The following is a 19,226-nucleotide window of genomic DNA, read 5'->3' as shown; positions in this document are numbered from 1 at the left end:
GTAGGCTAGAATCATGGCGGCGGTCAACGACGGTCCAGGCGTGGGATTTCTCTCGTGGAAATATGCACATTATTTTTTCCTTTCTATTGGTAGGTGGCACAGTGCACTTGTGGCAAGTAAACAAGCTAGAAGACTGGCAATCTTGCTGGGTATCCAGTTACGGAAGCAACACATTAACAGGAGAATTCTGAGTAAAAACCAAAGTTACTTTCCCTAGTAACTAGTTACTTTGAAAGTAACGAGTAACTTGAAGTAACTGAGTTACTTTTGATAGAAGTAACTAGTAATGTAACTAAGTTACTAATTTAAAGTAACTTACCCAACACTGCATGAAACTAGTTGTATCCATTTGCTCTCATACAGCTCAAAGTCTAGTGAAATTAGCAAATCCTTAATGTAATTTATCCACTTTTTGTTGGTTTCTACTCCATCAGAGCCGGCAAAAGCTGACGACTGTCCTTAGGCCATTCAGGTAAATAAAACAATTTTTAACTTATTGTTACTGTTTCTTCTAAAAGCTCTATAGTTGACAGTTATTGTGTAGATTAATAATTCTTTTCTTTAACTGTCTATTACAGGTTTGTGACTGAGCTTCTTGGAGGTGAGACATATGTCTCATGTTCAGTGGTTTTACCTGCTTACTGCCACCTGCATCACACCATGGAGGTCTCCAATGATGACCCAGACTACATGGTGAAATTTAAGACTGCCTTTACCTATTCCAACATGTAGCTACACTCAACCATCAGTGGCTCAAGGGGGAGAGGGAGAAGAGGTTTGGACCAGCCTTGACGTTACTGCAGGAACAGTGTAAAGATGCCACCACAAAGGAGCCAGCAAAGACAAAGAGCCTCCTCCTCTCTTCAATGTCTCCAGACTCTGATTCAGATGATTCAGATGAGGAAGCCCTGTGTAACAGGGCCCTGAGCAGAATCCACCATCAGCGATAAAGACTGCCCACTGCAGTCTAATACAATTATTTAATACAGTCTAACACAATTATCATTGTTGTTTGTTGAATCCTAATGGCAACTGTAGTGTGTAATCAGGTATAAACACTTTATTTACAAGACAAAACATCTGTTACAGGTCATAACAGAGTTTAAATGTGAAGCTGGTCAAATAACCTTTCATGTTTCTGCCTTAGTTTTTTAAGAAGAAAAACTGCAATTTATGTTGAAAATATTATTATTATTATAAGAGACACTACCATTTTAAAAATGTACTTAAATTAGCATTTTATTTTTTTAAATTGAGTCCCACCCCTACTAATTAATTAATGAAAAGTGTTATTAATTAAACAAAATTTAAAATAAACACATTATTAAATGATTTAAATAAAACAAATATGCATCTAATTAATTATTGAACTATTTATTTAATTAATTAATTACAATTTTAATTAAGCAGTGAAACATTTAAATTATTTAATAACATATATAATTAATTAATTTTGTCCCTCATGGCCTTCCATAAAAGACAAGCCCCAGCTAGACTAATTTAAAATAACAAAGAACAAAATGTTTCTCACCACCTTCAGCTCAACCTCTTGAAGATGAAAGCCTGAAGTTCTCACAATTTTTTCCTGACCATCGAAATAAATCAGGATCTGTAATCTGATATGTAAACATATAAATGTCTGAGTATTGACTAGAATGTAACAAAACAAAACAAAACAAAACAAAAAACACCCACCAACGTCACACCACCCAAAGAAGTTCAATATTTGAGAACACTAATACAAAAATTCACATTGTAAAAAACAACTAGTAACAGTTTCTGAATGGTATCTAAATATATTTCACAATAATGCAAAAGCATGTAGAATACATTAAATTTTTTGTCATAAAATAAAAATGCTATTCTTATTCACTTTTCAATTGTCTTGTTAATAGTAAACACATCAGAAACAAATATCAAACAGAAGAGATACAAACTAGAGGAATATATACAAAAGAAGAGAAAGGCACACAATGGAGAGCAAAGTGCTTGGAAGCAGTGGAAAAGGACTTGGTCTAATAATGAGTAAGCTGAAGAGGAAATGGGTTTGCGCTCATCTAGAAGATCTTCGTGGTTAGGGGAGTTGGCTGGCCCATCCTTAACACGGTTCTGTTTTTTCCATCCCATTGTAGAAAAGTGCTTGTTCATATGGGGCTGTTTGATTGTGGGGGTGATTTCTCAGATGCTGAGCAGTCCATGAATTAACCTGAGGTCAAAGACATTTGTGCAGCTGCTGATGATCTTTCCAAAGACGCCACTGCTACCTTTTTATAGGGACACTGTTAACCTGCCCCAAGAATATATATAAAACACTTTGGCTAATAACAGTTCTCTCCTAAATGTAACAGTTTTTAGTAGCTTCTTAGCTTTGTTGTTAGTTGTCAGAATACTTTTACTGTAAACTAAATGTTAGTTTTGCAGTTTGACCCAGGGATGTAAAACTCATTTTACATCGTGGGCCACTTACAAGCTACTTTGATCCAAAGTGAATTTACATGATAAATGTTTAAAATTACACAAAAAGTAATTCATTATCCAGACTATCCCATATTTCTAAAGATCTAAAAGATACTTTCTCCTGTGAATTTATATAGTAGAGAAATTTCTGTCATTTAATTGTTTATCTATTAATTACTTTGCTGTAGTATAAATGAGGCGGGCTCTTTATTAATAGGAAAAGCTTTAAACTTATGAAAATACAGTTAGAAGTTCAAAATCTATGCACTCCTTCACATTTTCCTGAGCCATCCAGAGGGTCGGAATGGAGTCTTTGACGGGCCGTGTTAAATCTCCCAATTCTTTTATCTTTGGGCTGAAGGAAGAACAGCACTCGGTGTATAAATGCTCAATCAACAATCTCTTCATTCCATACGATTCTCATTATTCCATACAACACTTTGAGCATAAACATCCGGATGGGAGATGTGGACAGGAGGGTGTCCGCCAGATCTGGAAGTGTCTGACTGTTTCTCACATTCTTATAGCTTCAGCCCCCCTCCAAAGTCATAAAACATAAACATCCACATTCTTTCTCTCTTACGGCGCCTAAGTGACGGCTTTGGCTTCCTGTTTTATCTCTGCCTGATGAGATGGGGCAGAAAACCTCTACAGTATGTTCTGTTCTCTTTGTAATCAGAAAAGGAAGGCCATGATTCTACACAAGCAGCATTTCTTATAACTCAGCAGTATAATGCATCATAAAACAGTGTAATGATTTCATAATTTTTAATCCAAGGCATAATGTGGCCTATAGCCGTATAATGATTCAACAATTATTTGATTAGAAGGATAAGGTGGCATAAGATAGTATGATAATCTCACAGCCGTTTCTGGCCTCTGGCCTGATTTTTGACACCCCTGGTCTAGAGCTGTCATTGTTTTAGGATACATAATGGTGGACATGCTAACAACACTTTAAATAAGCCTGTGTAAAAATAAAACAAACCAAGGCTAGAAACATTTTACTTGGACTACAAGTTACATGCTTTATTTAATGCCTGAGGAAGATAACACTAATAATCAGTAACATTTTATTCAACAATAAAAATGCACTCATACAAAAATTATTCAGCAATGAATTTGATCTTATTTTGCCACTCTAATAAACCCCCAAAAGCTCAAAAATAGGGGAGGTCAGCAGCCCAGTCAATCTCAGAAGCCTTTTGACTCGCAAGCTGTTGATAACTTGATTTGCAGGATAAAGAAGCTATTTTGACATGGAGTCAGCAGCTGACCCCCCCTGCTGTTTTTGCTGGCCAGCAGTCTCTGGGCAGTCTACTGTATAACCACACCATCCTTTTACAGTAAAACTGAGACCACTTGTAAGCATCAAATATGGAATTTGAATGTAAAATTATGGCAGTCAGGGGCAAGTTGAGAAACTACTAATTGCTCTCAAACACAATAAAAGTTGCCATAAAGGCAGTAAATTAAAAAACAGTTCAAGTTGTTGTATATGTTTTACTGACTGCTCTTGTGACTAATGGAGTTTTCTATTACTCCAGATTACTACACTGTGGCAGAATTGTAGATTAACGCTGTAATCTTAATTCATAAAGTCTGACAGAAACCCAGTAAAAGAATCTAAGCCAGTGATAGGCTACTGATTTATGATTAGAAGACTCCCAAGCCAAAAAATGACACAAGTCAATTATTCACCTCAACTTGCCAAAGATCAAAGTGTATTGGTTGACCATGAGTCATAATAAGACTTTAGATGGTCTTAAATTTTCGTGTATTTCAGGGTGACGACTTCATTTGCCTTTGGAAGGTAGCATCCCATACCTGTAAAAAAATGTAAAAGTTCAGAGAATATTATATAATACGACAAGTTAGATTGTGTGCATCAAATGTCTGACCTCAGCTTATCTTACACATTGTGAGATTGGTTCACTCACCAACATTGAGTGGGGTTTTACCACTCAGCAGTTGCCAGTAGTGTGATGAATTTCCTGCCAAACCATTTACACTCTGAAGGAATGGTCCATAGTCATCATGTGGTATGTACTGAAAGCTGGAAACATAGGGAATGACTTTTTAAAGAGTGAAGTGGACAGTTTTTAATATAACTATGAAATCCTTTTTAACAATGCAAATAGTTTCACTCTCTATGTTTTTACACAGAACTCTGCATTCAGTTATTAGTTATTATTAATCTCTGGCTCTTTTCCACGGTGCGTCTTTTGTCCTGTCTCCCTCCCCTCACACCCAGCAGGTCACAGCAGATGGGTCCCCCTGAGCCTGGTTCAGTGCGAAGTTCTTCTCTGTTAAAAGGGAGTTTATCTTTCTACTGTCGCCAAGTGCTTGCTCATATGGGGCCATGTGAAACATTAATGAAAGGAAGGCATTTCTTAAAGCTAAAGATGTTATGTGATTTTTGACTGTACTGTACATATACAGGTTTCTGTGGTCTACTGTAAGAAAAAAGTATGAAGATTTGTTTTTTTAAGATGTCAACAAACATTCCAGGGCACAATTAGTCATCTGGAATTAAAAATTCACACCCAGATATACGGGGTCTCAATTTTAATTAAACATTAAGAGAACAAAAGTAAATGTATGGCTTCTTCTAGTAAGGAAATAGTTGATGTGATGGTCTTACTTGAAGCCTTGGTTTGAGTATCTCAGTCTCGTCAGTCCACCGAAGAGGCTGCCTCTATAAGCAGTAAAAGTGTTGTAGGTCTTAATGTTAGTGGGTGGCACATTCACTTGCACTCTGAAGTTAGTGTTACCTTAAATAACAAAGGAGGGTGAAGTTAGTTTACCGAAGATGAGCAGAAAAACAATAAAGGCGATTAATCTATGTGACTTTTCAAGGATTTTTTGGCATTTCTTTTTGTTTTTTATTTAGCAACACAGGAAAAAAACACTAAAGGTTACCCTGAGCTGATGTCCCAACAAAAAACAGCAGCAGCAGGGCTGCAGAGAGGAGAGCAGGCTTCTTCATTTCAACTGCAGGGCAAACATAAAATTTTGATATGCAAACATGAACACAAACATACGTTGTGGAAAGCAGTTCCTGAACACTGAGTATCACCATCCCAAAATACAGCATTTATAATGGAATAAAACCTCTTCATGTTTTATTATTATTTTTATTTGGTACGTGAGTTTATCAAGTCATCTAAAAGTGAGGTGTGCAATATTAAGGAAGTTCAACAAAGTTAAGCTTTTCTTGCTTGATAAACCCTAAAGTCTAAGTTGGAGATAAAGAGTATCTCATTAGTGGCCATCAACTTTCCCTGTTAAGTCAGGCTTTCTGCTTCAGACTCTGAATGCCCAGGATTTCATGTGTCATGTTATCCCTGTGAGTGTAGCCTACTCTAACCAGAGACGTTAGCAGATGATAAAATGGTGACAAAAATCTGTAAAAAACATGAAAAATGTAACAGAACCGCACAGAGCAGTAAAAGAAACATTTTAATTCAAGTAAACTATTTTAATTTTGACCGCTTTGGGTGCTGCCTTTTATTTCTAATATAAAGACTGCATGTTAGAAATCTGAAATCTTAGACTGGATACATTTAAATATTAAAGGTTACTGTGCCTTTGAAAAAAAAGGAGACATGGAAATCGCTTTAGTATGTTAGTAGATCAAAGGTAAACTGCTTTTATTTATTATCAATGATATTTAAAGATATTCTTACCTTTTTCAAGTTCTGTTTTCAATAAATGTGTAAGAATGCAGCCGTGGAGGTTGTAACTTTTCAGTTGAACAGTTCCTCCTCCTCAAGTTGAAGCTGAACTACAGATTAGGAACTTTTATACCTCTGCGCCACACATAGCATTATACAGAAACAACCAATGATGATACACAAAAATAACCAAGCCCTTTACTTGTGCAATCAAAAAAAAGAGAAGCTTAAATCTGTGTTGACTAACCATGGATGTTATCGAATGACAAAAGGTGACCATGTATATTAAATTGCATAGGAGGACTTTTAATTCATATAACATTTGCTACATCTGGCAATTTTTTCTGCAATTAATTGTTTAATTGCAGGTTTGAATTTGCTGTATGTGTTCCCCTCTCACTATAAAAGGACAAAAAATAATGCTAATTTAAAAATGTAATGTGCAATTTTTATTAAGGATTTTCACAGTGAGAAAATCCTGCGTGCTTGTGTCTGCAAATCCTTTATAAAGTATAACCTTATATTAAATTGTAATTTAATGAATTGTGTATCCTGTGTATTGCTTGCCTTTATCTTGGTCCTGTGTAAAAAATGTGGAAATTGTTTTACACTGTTTAATAGGAGCACAGAGAATTTTTCACTTTTGCCTTCTTGCTGAGTAGCCATGCAAGTAGGCCAGGAGGGTGACCTAGAAAGTTAATCGTGTTTCCAGGATCTCTGTTTGAATTTACACGTACCTTATTTGTCAGACTTCAGTCTTTGTTTTTCTTTACATAATTGAGCACTTTTATTCCTTGACAGTTAGAAGACTGTAATGAAACAATCAAACAGTCATCTCAAATGCATGTGTAAGTTAGGTTGAGAAATGGTAATAATTTGATGCTAAGCTGTATCATTTGGAACATGAATACTTCATGAATACTTCAAAGAGTAAGGGGGGGCTCAACCCGGGGTAGCGGTCACGTCCGGTTGGGGGCTCTGTTGGCTCTCAGGTGACTGTTTCCTCGCGGCTGCGTGCAGCGGGGCTAGGGGAGGGTCTGTGCTGACGGACGTGGGTCACTGACCTGGCAACCTGGCTGCCCCTGGGTGGGTCCGGGATGGGCGTGAGGTTCTGGGGGCGCTCCGTCTCTGGGCTGGGGCCCGGGCCGGGCCTCGGGGGCTTGGGTCCTGGTTGGTGTGTTGCCGGGGTTGTGGGCGGGTGGGTGCATGGGGGCCCGGCCCTGGAGCAGGGTGCCGCCGGTGCGTCGAGCCGCCTGGGGGGCTCTTCAACTGGTGGGGGGGATGGTCACATCTTGCAGGAGCTTTCTTCTCTTCAGGAACTCTCTGCAGGAGGGGGAGATACAGGAGAGGTGGAGGAAGATCTCAGCCTGGGCGTTTACCGTCTTATGTAGTCTGGAAGATGTGTGGATGGTGGGGTGGGTGCAGTTTTCTCTGTGGTGGGGTTGGGTGGACTGTCCAGGGCTCTGTGGAGCCGGGGGGCGCTACTGCACTGGGCCCCGGTCTGATGGGCCTGGGCCCCCCTTCCCTGGCGGGTCGCGGAGGGTGGGAGTGCCTACTGGGGTCAGCGGGGGAGCTGGCCCCAGGGAGGGGTTACCTGCCCCTCCCTTCCTTCCCTCCCCATCTCCAGCTGCCTCCCTCTTCCCGCTCCTCCACAACCACCCACACATGCAGGGCCTTGGAGTGGGGGTATGTCACCAGGGTGCAGAGGAGGCTACCCCCCCCCCCCCCCCCCCCCCCCCCCCCCCGTCCCCTTCTGGCTGCCTCTGCCTCAATTTTATCCCACAACTTAGACATTCACATTATTCACACTCTCATTACACATACATATAGGATCTTGGGGGTGGGCACAATCACGGAGTCCAAATCACCATCAGGGTGTATACCTCACCCCTGACGTCGTTGCCCACCTCTCAATTTTAAATACACTTAGTCATTGAGGGCTAGCAGGAGGGACTATGCGCTTACCTGCTGCTCCTTGGCAGGTAGCTCCATGCCCTCCTGGGTTTTAATTGCACCTTAGAACACACATGCATCAACACTACAATGAGCGGGTGGAGGGAGGTTTGGAGTCTTCTCCCACCCCCATTCTCTGCGGCCTGCTGGAGCGGGAGGGCTAGTAGGAGGAGTTGGCCGTCCGACTGCGGTCTGGGGTGTGGGGCCTCCCTGCTGCTGCGGAGTCGGGGTGGTCTGCCTCTCCCCACCGCAGGGAAAAGGGTAACACCACCTGGGTCTGGGTGCAATTCCCCCCTCCAGGGGCAAGGGTACCTAGACCCGGTTTGTAGAGTACGCTTGGGGAGTGTGATTGTGTGTACAGCGTCTCTTTATGTCTGTCTCCACGTTGGTTGAGTGTGGAGTGAGTGCATATGAGAGTATGAGGGTGGGAATGGATGTTTGTGTCTGTGTGTGCCTGTATGTCTGTGTCTATATGTCAGGTTGGGTATCAGACGCCACCTCTCTGGGGACACCTCAGGCCCTCCAAGGTTTGGAGGCCTATCTCCACCCACCACCACTTCCCCTGCCGGTGGCGGACTCCCTCAGGTGTCGGTGTGTTGGTGGTTCTTTGTGTCTGGGGGTGGGCGTCCGGGTACACACCGGCTCACTCCTTGGCGGCCGCTTGTTGGGGCCTGGGGCCTGGGGCTCGCTCGGGCCCCTTTGGAGGTGGGGTGCCCCCGGCCTCTCGGCCTGGGGCTCGGTCACTCAGGCACAGCTGGGGGCCGGCGGAGCTCACGGGCGCGTCACTGCAACTCCCCCTGACTTCTGCTCCGCGGCTGCTGGGCGAGCCCTCATCTGGGACTCTCCTCAGCTCTTACTGGGACAGTGGCGCGGCTGCCCCTCTGTTGGTCTTCCATGGTCTCTTGTGTTCTGGGGGCCTCTGGATGTCTGGAGTTTTGATCTCCTCCATACCCGCTTCACACCCTGGAGGACGGGGCTGTGGCCCCCCCACACTCCCTAGCAGATCATTACATGGAGAAACCTCTGGAATGCAAGCATGCTGATCCACACAGGTATGCACACATGGGTATTCACAGACGCGGACTAAAGCTTTCTTGGCTGCTGCCTCAAAGCACACTGTGCGCTGTCTATCTTGCGTGCTGCACAATATCGTTTATTATTTAGTAAATATTGATAGCTATGACTAGCTAGTTTATTGTGATGGTGCTTTGTTTTCTCTATTATTATGTTGCTCTTTGTTGTTTGCTGTCTCCTCTGTTTGTTTTTTTTGTTTGTTTGTTTGTTTGTTTTTTTCTCCATACAGGTGACCCAGGAGTTCTTTTTTTTTTTTTCTCTCTCTCTTCCCCCCCCTTCTCACCGTCTCTTCTCCCCTTTGGTTTTCTTTCTTTCTCTCCCCCTCTTTCTCTCATTCATTCCCCCTGTCCTATTTATTAAAAAAAAAAAAAAAAAAAAAAAAAATGACAAAGGATGAACTGAAGCTCTGCCATCACGTAATGTCGCATACTGCTGTTTCTGATGTCATTTAAAAAAAAAAAAAAAAAAAAAAAAAAAAAGAGTAAGGTGTGCTGCCGACAGAAAGTACATTGTGTGGGTTTGATCCTTTTTCTGGTTTGGTGCTGAAACTTCTTAGAAGACTCTTCTATTTCCTTGTTCTACCCAAACCAGTTGTGGCAGATAACTGGTCCGCCCTGAGTTTGTTTTTTTCAGTCTCAGTCTTTCCTCCCGACCTAATTTGTGTGCATTCATTTGTTTTTCAGGTTTGGTGCTGAAACCTCTTGTAAGACTATTTTCAGTGTATTCTTCTTTCCTTTTTCTTTCCCAACCATTTGTGCCAGATAACTGGCATGCCTTTAGTCTGATCTTTTAGTCTCAGTTCTTCCTCCTTAGCTAGTTTCCCTTTGCCTCTGCTTTTTAAGCCCTCATCAGAGCCATCAGATAGTCTCTCACTACCTGTTCTGTCAGTCTACAGTCTTGCTTATACTGTTTGCTCGGTCTTGCCACTGCTGCCATGGAATATGGAATGCACAAAGTGCCAAAATGACTTAAATAAATACATAATTTAAATAATGAATTAAATGTGTTGTTAATTAATTCAAATAGGTATTGTAACTCCTTCCAAGTTGAAAAACAGACACAATGTGTTTTTGATTTTTACTGGCATTTATTGGACACAGGTGCTACCAACGATGCCGTGAGAACTGTATAAACCCAAGGTAAACAAATCAATAATCCTAAATCAACATTATCTCCTAAAAATGACAAAAGAGGAAAAAAGATACAAAAAACATTGGGTCAGAGACCCAGCCCTGTGACAGTAAGGAGACCTCTTGCTAATGCTTTGGGTTCCAAGTTTTGCTCGTAGCTGGTAACTAGCTTTAACATATAAGTGAGAGCTAGAGAGATGTTGGGAGGCTGTGCCAGCACTACTTCATTCTTTCTGACATGACACAAATCAGTGATTCAGATTTAGTACACTTTATCTGAAATAGAGCAAAAGTTCAAACTGTTCTGATAATGCAGGGGTGATGTTTTGATTACTAAAGTTTCTGCTTTTTCTCATTTGTTCTCATCACATCGACAACATTAGCTAAGGTTGCCTATGTCGCTAAAGATTATTAGCTAATTTCAGCTTTCTGAGTCACTAGTCTGCTTGTGTATCGCGAGTTACCAGTAAAGGAGCTGATGTGCTTTATTATTTTACTTGTAAAAGATTTCTATTCCTATTCTGGGCTTCATTTCTTGTTTACAGTACAGCTCCAGGTCCAGGTTATAGCGAGTCAAAGGGTGTTACTTATCTCTGTTCAGTAGCAGCCTGTATTCAGTCTGAATATTGGTGTAAATTTACATGGGTTTAAATTCAGTTTCAGTGTTACATTTAACTTTTGGGAGACAGCACAAAGACTGACAGAAGAGGAAAGAGAGGGAGAGAAAGGGACAGAGCAATGGCTGTAGAAAACTCTTTTCTACGACTAAAATTGTAAAGGGAGTATAGCTTCTGTTTTCCCCATATTCATCTATGATGATTTCACATAACTAAGCAGTTTGCTATACTGATAGCAAATATGAATGCCCAACCTGCTCATATATTATATCGTATATTATCATCATAATCTGATCAGATTATATTACTATGTAATCTTGAAGTTAAATGTGTTTGTGCATGACCGTCAGTGCAAAGAAGAAGGGGAGGACAGAGCAGCAAGAAGCAGGTGAGTAAATGGGCAGATAATGAAGTTTGTGTGAAGACTGTAATGAAACAATCAAACAGTCATCTCAAATGCATGTGTAAGTTAGGTTGAGAAATGGTAATAATTTGATGCTAAGCTGTATCATTTGGAACATAAATACTTCATGAATACTTCAAAGAGTAAGGTGTGCTGCCGACAGAAAGTACATTGTGTGGGTTTGATCCTTTTTCTGGTTTGGTGCTGAAACTTCTTAGAAGACTCTTCTATTTCCTTGTTCTACCCGAACCAGTTGTGGCAGATAACTGGTCCGCCCTGAGTTTGTTTTTTTCAGTCTCAGTCTTTCCTCCCGACCTAATTTGTGTGCATTCATTTGTTTTTCAGGTTTGGTGCTGAAACCTCTTGTAAGACTATTTTCAGTGTATTCTTCTTTCCTTTTTCTTTCCCAACCATTTGTGCTGGATAACTGGCATGCCTTTAGTCTGATCTTTTAGTCTCAGTTCTTCCTCCTTAGCTAGTTTCCCTTTGCCTCTGCTTTTTAAGCCCTCATCAGAGCCATCAGATAGTCTCTCACTACCTGTTCTGTCAGTCTACAGTCTTGCTTATACTGTTTGCTCGGTCTTGCCACTGCTGCCATGGAATATGGAATGCACAAAGTGCCAAAATGACTTAAATAAATACATAATTTAAATAATGAATTAAATGTGTTGTTAATTAATTCAAATAGGTTTTGTAGCTCCTTCCAAGTTGAAAAACAGACACAATGTGTTTTTGATTTTTACTGGCATTTATTGGACACAGGTGCTACCAACGATGCCGTGAGAACTGTATAAACCCAAGGTAAACAAATCAATAATCCTAAATCAACATTATCTCCTAAAAATGACAAAAGAGGAAAAAAGATACAAAAAACATTGGGTCACAGACCCAGCCCTGTGACAGTAAGGAGACCTATTGCTAATGCTTTGGGTTCCAAGTTTTGCTCGTAGCTGGTAACTAGCTTTAACATATAAGTGAGAGCTAGAGAGATGTTGGAAGGCTGTGCCAGCACTACTTCATTCTTTCTGACATGACACAAATCAGTGATTCAGATTTAGTACACTTTATCTGAAATAGAGCAAAAGTTCAAACTGTTCTGATAATGCAGGGGTGATGTTTTGATTACTAAAGTGTCTGCTTCTTCTCATTTGTTCTCATCGCATTGTTTCTCCACACAAAGTGTCATTTAACTTATCTATCCATGAACCAAATAACACACAATGACTCATTAAACTGCAGGAATCTCTTAAAGACGTAAAAACCTGTATGACCTCTAATTTCCTGCTTCTAAATTCAGATACAACTATCTATTGTACTTAGCCATGTGGTTTATAACCTGATGTTTATTCTTGATGGGATTATTTTGGTCTCTAGTAACACTGTGAGGAATCTTGGAGTCAGTTTTGACCAGGATATGTCCGTCAATCTGTATATTAAACAAATGTGTAGAACTGTTTTCTTCCAGATCTCTAATATTATTTCTCCCATGCTGGATTCTCTTTGTTGGCTTCCTTTTAAATCCAGAATCAAATTCAAAGTTCTTCTCCTCATGCATACATACAAGATCTTGGATAATCAGGCCCCATCTTATCTCAGTAACCTCATAGCACTGTAAGATCCCAGTAGAGCACTTTGCTGTCAGACTGCTGGTTTACTTGTGGTTCCTAGGATAGTAGTACAATGGGAGGCAGAGCCTTCAGCACTCAGGCACAGGTTCTGTGAAACCAGCTCCTAGTTTAGATTTGGGACTCAGACTCTCTACTTTTAAGATTAGGTGTAAAACCTTTCTTTTTGACAGAACATTTAGTGGCTATGGGCACTGGGCTAGATCAGGTGACCGTGAATCCTTCCTTAGTTATGATTCAGTGGGGGCTTTCCATGATGCACTGATCTTTTTTCACTCAGGATGTTTGTAGACACCACATAAGTTATTTTTGATCTGTAGCTCCATTTCACAGCGTGTCTTTACCGGACCTCGGCTGCGGGTTTCCCTTCAGCCATTGAGGAATAATGTGTGAACTGTGTTGAGGTGCTTCCCTATATCTTGCTCTGGTGTAAACTGTGGACATTATTTAGTGGGAGCACAGAGACACTTTTTCACTTTTACCTTTTGCCCTCACTGAGTAACCATGCGTGTAGACCAGGAAGGGGACCAAGAAAGCGTATCATGTTTGTGTAATCTATTTGTAAGTTGCATATTAAATATTTTTCAGACTTTGGTCTTTTTCATTATGTAATTGAGCAGTTGTATCAATTGATAATTAAATCACTATAATGAAACAATCAGACAGTCATCTCGAATGAGATGTTTAAGTTACATTGTGAAATGCTAATATTTTGGTGTTGAGTTGTATCATTTGGAACATGAATAACACATTGTCAGCATTCATGCTTCACAAAGTAAGGTGTGCTGCCAACATTTTTTGGCTTCAATTGCGCTTCCAGTTTGGTGCCAAAACTTCTTAGAAGACTATTTTCCGTGTATTATTCTTTCCTTTTTCTTTCCCAACCAGTTGTGCCGGATAACTGGTGTAACCGGTTTCTGCTTCATCCCGCTGCAACAGTTCGGCCCAAACAGACTCCTCGACTCTGCGTTGTGTTGTGTTTTTTAAAAAGACAAGGAGTCTCTTATCGATCGTTGCCACTTTATTGGCTGAATGGAAACAATGGTGTATTATCAGTGCACAGGCTCGCCACACACCACTCCGCACAGCACACTACGGCAGAACATCTCGTTAGCATTCCGCTTTAGCATACAGTTTTACACAATAACAAACAAATGAAAAGTACATAAAACTGATGTTGGACATGTGTCCACTAAGCACTTATTAGACTCGGTGCTCGTCAGCTAATCAAACATGTTTTACGTGGCTGTACTACTTAGCTATATCGTGTGCGGAACAATACAACTCACCTCTCGTATGGCTACGGCAGACTGGCAGCGATTACTGCAGCCAGCCTCACCTAACCAGCCACACCGAGAGGCTTAGCTAGTTCCCTTAAAAAGCCCTCATCAGGGCCATCCGATAGTCTCTCACTACCTGTTCTGTCAGTCTACAGTCTTGCTTATACTGTTTGCTCGGTCTTGCCACTGCTGCCATGGTATATGTAGTGCACACCACATAAGTTATTTTTGATCTGTAGCTCTATTTCACAGCGTGTCAAAGTAGTGCCAAAATGACTTAAATAAATACATAATTTAAATAATGAATTAAATGTGTTGTTAATTAATTCAAATAGGTTTTGTAGCTCCCGCTAAGTTGAAAAACAAACACAATGTGTTTTTGATTTTTACTGGCATTTATTGGACACAGGTGCTACCAACGATGCCGTGAGAACTGTATAAACAACATAAAATAATCAATTTTCACAGTAAGTTGTTCTTAATGAAAACACATCTTGCAGTGCACACTCTTTACCCACAGGTGGAAAACTTCGTTGCATGTGTCTCCAAATCTGTACCAGGCACCAACTAAGAAAGGAAAGCATGCTGCCCTCTACCGAGTGTGGCGTGTAACTGAAAATACTGTCAACCCAAACAACAGACTGAACATTGGTTCCACCCTGGAAACATTCTGTAAAACCTTTACAGTTTTTACCGAATGCCTAAACACTAACTGTGAATCCTGTAGCACAATTTCTAAAACTAGTCAGACTTATAGCAAAACCACTCACTGAGTGTGCAAAACTAAAAGCACAAAAACTGCTTTGCACTCAGTTTGCAATTTTGTAACACACACTTTGCAAGACTGTAGGCACAATTCACTGCACAACACTCAATTTCCAAATTTCCAACACACTCCTAGCAAAAGTATACACATGTATGGCTATCATTAACACTAATTTGCCAACTGTCTGGCACACTTTCACATGTGAAAACTTTCTTAGATAATTCGTTCACTTTGCAATCAGCCTAAGCACTATAATACAGGTAAGCTGTGTGTGCGGAGTACAATGGTGGGAGCAGAAAGAGTGAGAAGTAGAGGAGGCCGAGGAAGAGGACGTGGAGGTGAAGAAGTAGGATGAAGAGGACGACAAGGACAAGGAGGAGCAAGAGGAAGACGAGGAGGGGGCAGAGGAAGCATGTTCACTGCAGACCACGTAACCCATATAGTCATTATGGCGATTGCAAATAATCCTATACTTGGAAATAAACACTTGTGTTTGTTTTGATGTGTTTGACTAAACACCAGTACTTGAAGTTTGGATCCCTCCATGCTTATGGATCTATGACAGAAGTATGAGCTCAAACTGACATAGCCTACCTTGTGCACAGGGAAGGCAAACGCCAGATGTGTTTTGTATTCATACCATCAGTGTGCAGTTGGCGCATTGTGTGCTTAGTAGATGATGGCTTGTGTGTACTGTTTGATACGGAAACACCATTTTTACGAAGGTGTGAAGAGTTAATCTAGCTGTGTTTGCTTTTGCAAGAGAACTAAAATGTTTGGATAATTGGGTGACAGGTTGTTTTATTTGTGTGTAGAGTTTTGCTAAATTAGCCAATAGTTACATAACATGTGCTTAAGCAATCAGAAAAAACTGTAAATGTGAGTTTTTAAAACCAACAATGTATACATTACAATCTGATTTATTAAAAATAAAGTATCTTAACTTATTTATTGCAACTTAAAACCATGAAATTATCTTAAACTGCATAACTGCTGGTGACAGCAGTCACAGGTATTAATAAATTAATTACATAAATAAATAATTAAATAACAATTAATTTCATTGAAAATCTTTTTTAAAAATTTATCATTTCAAATTTTAATTTATAATCACATTTAATGAATTCATTATCTGTTTCATTAAATAATTATTAATTTATTAATTCTTTAATGGTGTATTTCAGGGGTATTCAACTAAAATTTAAAGAGTTCCAGCTGGAGAAAATTTCTTGAAGCAAACATCACAATGTCTAATCACATAAACAGTGTGATAAATGTATCAAAAACATTTTCATTATATGTAGTATATAAAAAAATATTCTGTTCACGCAACATAGAACTAAACATATATGTTTGACTAGTGACATGTTAAATGCGCACATTAAAAATTTTAAAGTAGAGGTCCTTTTCAAAATAACAGAAAATAAGAAAATGATGCATTTTGAAATAAACTAACTACAGAAAAATTACATAAATGGAGGAAAAGCTTGTATTTCCCCTTTTGTGTTTTATTAGGCGATCAACCGACTGCATGTGGAGAACTCCAGCATTTACTCATTAAATGCTCTATTTTCACTTTCCATGTTTCTTTTTTTGCACAACCATATTTTTTCCTGATTTTTCGCTCCCTTTCTTCAATTCACTGTTTTTCTATTTTCTTTTTCTCCACTTTCTCCAGTGCTATCGTCTGTATTTCTCCCTTTTTTTTCTACATTGCTGTCTTTCTTCTTCTTTCTACTCTTTTCACATGTAACTCTACGCTGTCAGGGCTGCAGAGTCCAAGTGTTTAGCACCCGGAATGCACAAATTTAATTGACTGAGTGGCTGAACTTGTATCCAATTTGCCTGTGTTTCTTCAGCCAGAGAGCCGCTACCGTAAAGAGCAGAAAAACTGCACCAATTAAAATAGAAGCGCCCATCAGGTTTTAAATCTGTTTTGGTTGTGGGTCCATGTCTGTATGGGACAGCTTGTGGGTCTGGACTCAGACTCACAGTGTTAGTGACCTCTGATGTATTCAATTAATTCTTTTAGCACTCTAAATGAATTAATTATATTGGTCAACCTCAGTCATCAAACTCAGGGGGTTAATCGAGGTTAATGCTGATTAAGTCAAAACCATTGTTTTGCCCTGGTGGCCATTCTTCTAGTGGGCATTTCTCAGTACCAAGTAGGCCAAGTGGCCCACTATAAAACCATTCTATACACTTTTACCAGATGTGTTTTCTGCTGTATGCAACCTTTTATGATTTGTTATTGTGGACCTGAGAGACCTCTTGTGGACACTTTGGAGTACTGCTGATAACGCAATCCAAAAACACAAACAATATTCTTTTGTATCAATCTATAATACTTCAAATTTAAAAAGTTAAATTATGCTTTACAATACACCCATACTCACCAGACACAGCACCGAAGTCAAGTTTCTCCAAATCTGACAGAAAAACAAATTCAGTCAGGGAAATAATTATTTGATCTCCTGCTGAATTTGCAAGTTTGTTCATATGCAAAGAAATGAAGTCTCTAATATTTTGGCAGCATCATTTCAATGCTGAGAGACAGAATATCAACCAAAAAAAAAAAGGGGGGGGGGGGGGGGGGGGGGGGAGAACCACATTATATAAAATTTATGGATTGATTGGGATTTCATTGAGTGAAGTAACTATTTGATCCCCTACAACCCATCCAGAGCTCTAGAAACCTTCCAGCCTTCCAACATATTTTGACTATCAGCAAAACAAGAAGTGCTAGATTGAGCAGTTAAAGAGAAAGTGGGTTACCATCAGAAAGTGATATACTAAAAAATAAATTACTAACTAAACTTGTTGAAAGGAAAGTGTTCAAAGACATTCCAGACTTTTAACAATTTCCCGTATCTAAATAGGGTAGTCAAGTATCATATATGTCAGTCAGTAATGACTCAAGAAAGTTACCTGAAAAAAGTTCAAACATTTGCTTTGAAGGGTTTGGTAAATCCTTTTCTGTCTATGTAGGATCTCTGAGCTCTGTGTGGTGTTCTTGGTTAGCTGATATCATAAATGAGCCATTTACTTGAATTAAACTGAGAAATTACATTGACAAAAATCCTCGGGTACCTTTTAAATGTACAGTAACTGATGCTGTTCTTTCTAAATGAAGTTTCTCCCTTTCCACCACACCCTTAGTCACCCTAAGCTGTGACATGTGTTGTTTGTAAGTGGTGGAGATTTTAGTTGCCATACTTTCTCATACATGTTTTCTTTTTAATAAAACAATCGCTTCTGCTACTAACACAGCATTTTTTTAAACTATGCCAATTTAATGCTTCTAACTTTGTTGATGGCCAGAATATTTGTAATATGATGATAGTCAGGTGAGATCTAAATTTTAACATATTTTATTTATTGTGTAATTAGAAGTTGTAAATATCAACTTCTTGTTTCCACAGTTTTGTTTTTTTTTTGGGGGGGGGGGGGGGGGGGCTGCTGGTCTTTGGTTTGCTCCTATACACAACACCACAGAATCAACAACAACAAAGGTTACTAAAATAAAAAAAAACAAAACAACTGTTAACATTTATTTGTTTTCTACTGTGATATCATTCATATTAATATCACCATGTTTCAGTGAGCCTGCTGTGACTGTGCACCTAACACAAGTCCACAGCTCTGGAGACACCGCTGAGAGCTGAGTGAACATTAAATGCATTCACACTCTGTATAGATGGAAGTATGCAAATTTTCAGACGATGTTTGCAGCACTGCATCCCAGCCTGACCGCAAAGATTTATCATGTGTGTTTCGATAAATAAATATTTGTTAACAGGATGAGTTACCCTCCAGTGAATTTGAAGATAACTTTATATTAATGTCACTTCCATCCCTTTTTCCTAGGGCGAGAAGCAGGGTACACCCTGGACAGGTCGCCAGTCTGTTACAGGGCTAACACACTCACATTAGAATCACTACCCTAACGTGCATGTTTCTGGATTTTGGGGAGGAACCCACGCAGACACGGGGAAAACACGCACAGCCGACACTGAAACTCTCCACCCTGGACCTTCTTGCTAGAAGGTGGATGGTGCCAGCACACAGCACCACCTGCTGCCCCTGCTGAACTTGGATCTAAATTGATGCTTAACGAAACTGTGAGATTTGCTGCTGCCAGCAGAGGGCGTGCTCGTGCCACTTTTCGTACTCGCTTGAATCCAGTGGCGCACTGAATGGCACGGCTGTAAAGAGGCAGGGCTGGGAGGCAGAGACACACG

The 19,226-nt window shown here is 39.9% G+C and overlaps 1 protein-coding gene across 1 annotated transcript; it reads right to left on the bottom strand.

The window, feature by feature from the left end:
- Nucleotides 1–4,222: 4,222 nt before the first annotated feature.
- LOC308403930 (uncharacterized protein) lies at nucleotides 4,223–9,595 on the bottom strand (the record flags this gene model as incomplete). The annotated part of the gene is made up of 6 exons (XM_080893720.1): nucleotides 8,100–9,595; nucleotides 7,199–7,457; nucleotides 5,380–5,451; nucleotides 5,102–5,231; nucleotides 4,398–4,513; nucleotides 4,223–4,284 (listed from the first exon to the last, which is right to left on the bottom strand). The coding sequence occupies exons 1-6, from the start codon at nucleotides 8,124–8,126 to the stop codon at nucleotides 4,223–4,225; spliced, it is 666 nt and encodes a 221-aa protein (XP_080749846.1). The 5' UTR covers nucleotides 8,127–9,595.
- Between the last annotated feature and the right edge of the window lie 9,631 nt (nucleotides 9,596–19,226).

Source organism: Rhamphochromis sp. 'chilingali' (assembly GCF_963969265.1).
Source record: "Rhamphochromis sp. 'chilingali' genome assembly, chromosome: 10".
Classification (NCBI taxonomy): Eukaryota; Metazoa; Chordata; class Actinopteri; order Cichliformes; family Cichlidae; genus Rhamphochromis; species Rhamphochromis sp. 'chilingali'.
The sequence above is the reverse complement of the archived record's forward strand: the minus strand, read 5'-3'. Positions and strand labels throughout refer to the sequence as shown.